Source organism: Siphateles boraxobius, unplaced genomic scaffold (genome assembly GCF_051911475.1).
Source record: "Siphateles boraxobius isolate OS27281-9 unplaced genomic scaffold, OSU_SipBor_1 7, whole genome shotgun sequence".
NCBI lineage: Eukaryota > Metazoa > Chordata > Actinopteri > Cypriniformes > Leuciscidae > Siphateles > Siphateles boraxobius.
The window spans coordinates 40,880,387-40,887,500 of record NW_027509197.1 but is presented as its reverse complement, the minus strand read 5'-3'; the positions used below and the strand labels follow the sequence as shown (position 1 = coordinate 40,887,500).

Below are 7,114 nucleotides of genomic sequence, written 5' to 3'. Positions count from 1 at the left end.
TTAATTATTCACAAACATGTGAAGGAATTGCTCATATTTGGGGCTGAAATGAATCTCCAATGGGACAAAAATAACATTAAAGGAATCATTTATCCAGTGATTAAAGCTGGTGTTTATTTCCTCTCTGGAACGCAAACGAGATGTTCGTCAGAAGAAGCTCTTTTCCATTCAGTTAAATGTACAAAAACACACTATCATAAAACAATCATAAAATGATTGCGCTATATTAGACTTCATACGAGTCATGTGATGCTTCAAACATCTGATGTGCGAGTGACAATAAATGATAATTCAGGTTTTGTTTTTTTAAAGTCAGACTTTACTGCTGCTTATTCATAGTAATTAGCTGGTAAAATATTGATTAGCGAATTAAAATTAGTAATATTCTAATACATGATTCCAAATTCTCTATTAGTGTTTGTAAGTTTGATTTATTTCAGTGAATTAATTTGAAACTGATTCAAAGATTTATTCATTTAAAATGTTCATTGGTCTGTGATTTTATTCAGTATATAAACATTTTTCATTTGTTCATGAACAAATTAAAAAGCTGCTTTAATATACTAAATGTTCTAGGTAAATAAATAAATAATAATATATATTTTAATTAAATAAAAAATAAAATTCTAAAAAAAAAAAAATTTAATAGACATATTTTAATTAAATAAATAATTTATAAAATGAAAAATATATTTGTATAATTATAACATTATAAATTACAGCACATAAATTATTAATTAAATTCATAAAAATATATGATTTTTATTTGATAAATATATTATAAAATAATATGAATATTTATAAAATAAGAATTACATTCATTATATATTAGTGTATGTATATATATATATAATATATTATACTGTATGTGTGTATTATAATAAAATTAATATTTTTTAACATGATTTAAGTCAATTTTATAAAATTGTGATTAAAGCACATAATATATATATTTTTTATAAATATATTATAAAACGATATTTATAAAATAAAATTACACACAGACATATGTGTATGTGTGTAGTATGTATTATAATAAAATAAGTAAATTAGTTTTTAAGTCAATTTTATAAAATTGTGAATTACAGCAAATAATTGATAAAAAAGTATAAATGCATTTTTATTTTATATATATATATATATATATATATATATATATATATATATATATATATATATATATTAGGGCTGTCAAAATAACGCGTTAATTTCGATTAATTAATCTGAGAAGAAATAACGCGTTAAAAAAAATAACGCAGATTAATCCATTCCGTTTTGACCTTTGCGGAGCCGTTCTAGCATTCGTGTAAAAAGGAGGGAGACAAGAACGCGCTGCTTGGATCATTGTTTGGAACATTTACTTATAACAAACGGAGTTCGTCAAACTCTAAAGTACCACATCAATGCAAAGCATCCAGGAGTGTGTGCGTGAGTCGGCGAGTGTGTCTGAGAGAAAGCGCGCTTGTGTGTGTGTGTGTGTGTGTGTGTGTGTTGTAACTTTTCACGCGCTCTCACGTCACACAACCATTTTCTCACGCACAGAAAAATTGCGCACCAATGGGAGGACATGGAAACAGACAAGACAGAGCACGTTACTTATGATATTAAAAAAATCTCAGCTCTCAGATTCTGTTAATTTTATTACGAAAATCAAACAATACCGTTTTGGCGCTTGTAAATGTGACATGACCGATTCCTATAGCGGCACGTGAACCGATCATCTCTAGCTAATAGTAAATAAACACGAATGACCAATGTTGAAAGATACAGTAGGGCAGCCTAAAACTTACCGAAATGTATATTCCTCGATCAATCAGTGTTTTTCAACCGCGAAAAGAGGTCAATAAAACAGCTGGAGAACAATTGTCACATAACATTTAGCCATAAGTTTCCTCAGGAAAGCCATTATCATTTATAGTTGGCTATAAAAAAAGAGCTATAGAGTATTTTTCAAAATTTATGCAGCCTACTACTATATTACGTATGTATTATATTTTTACTTATAACAAAGTTGTTATTTGTAATAAACACGCATTATATTTAATTTGAGCTATTTTTAACCTTAAATACTACCAGCTGATATGGCTCTCTGTATTTTTACAGCATTGGGTGAGATTTTTTTTTTCTTGAGAAAAATGAATGCCTATCTTGTGTACCTAATATTTATCCAAATGAGTCAATATTGCATCAAATCACAATAATTAAATTAAATTGAAATCGTGAAATTTGTGTCAAGCAATAATAATAAAAACGTAGCTTACCAGAAATTGTACCATGTAAACATTGTAAGATTGTGTATGCGATTAATTTAGATTAATTAATTACAGAGTATGTAATTAATTAGATTAAAATTTTTAATCGATTGACAGCCCTAATATATATATATCTAAATAATATTATACTATGAAATAAAAATGACATACATTATATATAATTGTCATATGATGCTTTCCGTGAGGAACAAATGTAAGTTGTTATTCACTCAAACTTGATGTAATGTATTTTCTTTTGACACATTTGAACAACCGGCTGGATCTACATCATCACGTACAACACAAATCCCCTCTTTATCCCTGAACACACAGGAGGAAGAACTACAAGATGGCCGCCTGCACTTCTCCGGCTACAACAAGACCAACGCCATTCAGGAGCCGTCGATCCCGAAGGACCCGGAACCGAACCGGAAGAAGTTTGTGGACCGAGCCAAGCGGATCGACACCGTCTCCCGAGCCGCGTTCCCGATGGTGTTCCTGATCTTCAACGTCTTTTACTGGATCACATACAAGATCATCAGACACGAGAGCGCCAGGAAAGTCTAGCTCTTCACGGATGAAAACTGAGGACTTTTATCCATTAACGGGAATATCCGACGTGTACGTGATCAGCAGTGCAGCTGTTGTTGTTGTTGTTGTTGTTGTTGTTGAAAGGTTTCATACGAAAGACACTGTTTTATATTTTGGATCTTAATAGTTTTTATGAATCAAGTCGTCACTCTTCTCCTCTTTCTACACACGTTTACTCCACAAACACACACAATATATCCAAATCTCACTAAACACATCAATGTTCAGGTTATATTTCATCCACAAATCAAAATAAATATTATAATATATATATGTTGTTAAATAATGTACTATAAAATGTTAGAAAAGTCAGGAAATATGATCAAATTTTAAATTACAAATTAATTTAGAAATATATTATTTGAAAATATATATTTAAAACACATATTAAATTGTAATATTTACATATTTATTTTACTATTTAATATAAGATTTTTAAATGTATATATTATATATAAAATATTTATATTATATATATATTCTTACACTATATTATATACATATATAATACATATCTACAATTTTTAAAAATTCTTTATATAGTATATTTTATATACTGTATGTACATTATATAAAGTATTTTAAAATGTTAGATAGTATTTTTTATACACAAGTATATAATATAGTGTAGGATTTTATATGCACTCACCTAAAGGATTATTAGGAACACCTGTTCAATTTCTCATTAATACAATGATCTAATCAACCAATCACATGGCTTCAATGCATTTAGGGGTGTGGTCCTGGTCAAGACAATCTCCTGAACTCCAAACTGAATGTCAGAATGGGAAAGAAAGGTGATTTAAGCAATTTTGAGCGTGGCATGGTTGTTGGTGCCAGACGGGCCGGTCTGAGTATTTCACAATCTGCTCAGTTACTGGGATTTTCACGCACAACCATTTCTAGGGTTTACAAAGAATGGTGTGAAAAGGGAAACACATCCAGTATGCGGCAGTCCTGTGGGCGAAAATGCCTTGTTGATGCTAGAGGTCAGAGGAGAATGGGCCGACTGATTCAAGCTGATAGAAGAGCAACTTTAACTGAAATAACCACTCGTTACAACCGAGGTATGCAGCAAAGCATTTGTGAAGCCACAACACGCACAACCTTGAGGCGGATGCGCTACAACAGCAGAAGACCCCACCGGGTACCACTCATCTCCACTACAAATAGGAAAAAGAGGCTACAATTTGCAAGAGCTCACCAAAATTGGACAGTTGAAGACTGGAAAAATGTTGCCTGGTCTGATGAGTCTCAATTTCTGTTGAGACATTCAGATGGTAAAGTCAGAATTTGGCGTAAACAGAATGAGAACATGGATCCAGCATGCCTTACCACTGTGCAGGCTGGTGGTGGTGGTGTAATGGTGTGGGGGATGTTTTCTTGGCACACTTTAGGCCCCTTAGTGCCAATTGGGCATCGTTTAAATGCCACGGCCTACCTGAGCATTGTTTCTGACCATGTCCATCCCTTTATGGCCACCATGTACCCATCCTCTGATGGCTACTTCCAGCAGGATAATGCACCATGTCACAAAGCTCGAATCATTTCAAATTGGTTTCTTGAACATGACAATGAGTTCACTGTACTAAAATGGCCCCCACAGTCACCAGATCTCAACCCAATAGAGCATCTTTGGGATGTGGTGGAACGGGAGCTTCGTGTCCTGGATGTGCATCCCACAAATCTCCATCAACTGCAAGATGCTATCCTATCAATATGGGCCAACATTTCTAAAGAATGCTTTCAGCACCTTGTTGAATCAATGCCACGTAGAATTAAGGCAGTTCTGAAGGCGAAAGGGGGTCAAACACAGTATTAGTATGGTGTTCCTAATAATCCTTTAGGTGAGTGTATATATATATACATATATATAAAAATATCAGATTGTGAAATCTATATTAAACAATATTAATATTGTACAATTTGATATAATATTAATGTATAAATATATTGTCAAATATTATGTTAAATGTTACAATATTAATATATTTTATATACTCTATATAAAATATATGAATCTTTTAACATTCAACATATTTTTAAAATATATTATAGTGTAATATATTTATATATATATTTTAAAATATAATATTATTCATACATTAATATATAAAATTGTACAATATTAATATTATTTAATATAGATTTCACAATCTAATATTTTTGTAAATATATATTTAAAAAGTAAATTAAATGGTTATATATATATATATTACAATTTGATATATTTTTTAAATATGCATTACATATATATTTAAACATAAATATACTATAATATATACTATATTAATATTTTAAAATGTAAAATAATATTTAAATATATAATAATGTGTTTTTACACACACACACACGTCTCAATTGCTTTGTATTTTAAAGAGCACACACACACACAAACACACACACACACACACGTCTCAATTGCTTTGTATTTTAAAGAGCACACACACACACACACACACACACACACACACACAAACACACACACACACACACACACATCTCAATTGCTTTGTATTTTAAAGAGCACACACACACACACACACACACACGTCTCAATTGCTTTGTATTTTAAAGACCACACACACACACACACACACACACACACGTCTCAATTGCTTTGTATTTTAAAGAGCACACACACACACACACACACACACACACACGTCTCAATTGCTTTGTATTTTAAAGAGCACACACACACACACACACACAAACGTCTCAATTGCTTTGTATTTTAAAGAGCACACACACACACACACACACACACACACGTCTCAATTGCTTTGTATTTTAAAGAGCACACACACACACACACACACACACACACACAAACACACACACGTCTCAATTGCTTTGTATTTTAAAGAGCACACACACACACACACACACACACACAAACACACACAAACACACACACGTCTCAATTGCTTTGTATTTTAAAGAGCACACACACACACACACACACACGTCTCAATTGCTTTGTATTTTAAAGAGCACACACACACACACACAAACACACAAACACACACGTCTCAATTGCTTTGTATTTTAAAGAGCACACACACACACAAACACACACATCTCATTTGCTTTGTATTTTAAAGAGCACACACACACACACACAAACACACACAAACACACACAAACACACACACGTCTCAATTGCTTTGTATTTTAAAGAGCACACACACACACACACGTCTCAATTGCTTTGTATTTTAAAGAGCACACACACACACACACACAAACACACAAACACACACACACAAACACATCTCAATTGCTTTGTATTTTAAAGAGCACACACACACACACACACACACAAACACACAAACACACACACACACACACAAACACATCTCAATTGCTTTGTATTTTAAAGAGCACACACACACACACACACAAACACACAAACACACACACACACACACAAACACATCTCAATTGCTTTGTATTTTAAAGAGCACACACACACACACACACACACAAACACACACACACACACAAACACACAAACACACACACACACACACAAACACATCTCAATTGCTTTGTATTTTAAAGAGCACACACACACACACACATCTCAATTGCTTTGTATTTTAAAGAGCACACACACACACACATCTCATTTGCTTTGTATTTTAAAGAGCACACAATAGTGAAGATCGCAGATGAAAAGCATCGTGTGCTTCGGCTCTAGATCACGCTGTCTCTCATTACGGTACGATGTATATTTGTCTGTTTTCTCATGGCTGTGACGCATATTCAACTGGCATAACCTATTAAATGCTGCATATGCTGAAGAACATTTTCATATTTCAAGTCTACTGAGCCAATTATTGGGGATCAATAATGGCTAGGTAATAAAAATATTGCAATAACCTGCACACATGAAGTCACTTCATAAAGCATCCGTCCTTTACTAAGCTGTGACATTTTAAGTGGAAATATTTGTTGTTTATATGTTTAAGTGAAATATTTGTTGTTTATATGTTGCATAAAAATGAATTTAATTATAATACGCAATTGCTTTTGAGTGGCTGTCAATGGAGAAAGATTCTTGATGCCCCAATGGTGTAATTCCAGCCTCTTCCAGCAGGGGTTACCCAGAATAACCTTGAACCGGCCGGACAAGAAAGATTAACACAAAAGTTATATTCTCTCAGATACGATCAATGTTGCGTCATCCTGTAACTCAAGCTGAGAAACTGAGTTTAGTGATGCAATAACTACTGTTAACCCTTAAGAGTTTAAGCTAACATTAC

General features: G+C 32.7%; 1 protein-coding gene across 1 annotated transcript in view; it reads left to right on the top strand.

Annotated features, from left to right (window-relative positions):
* glra2 (glycine receptor, alpha 2) overlaps positions 1–3,077 on the top strand; it is a 34,332-nt gene extending 31,255 nt beyond the window's left edge. The window contains exon 9 of the mRNA XM_077216466.1: positions 2,586–3,077. Within this exon, the coding sequence (XP_077072581.1) occupies positions 2,586–2,819 (234 nt within the window). The 3' untranslated portion in view covers positions 2,820–3,077. The remainder of the gene's footprint in view (positions 1–2,585) is intronic.
* The last annotated feature ends 4,037 nt before the right edge of the window (positions 3,078–7,114 follow it).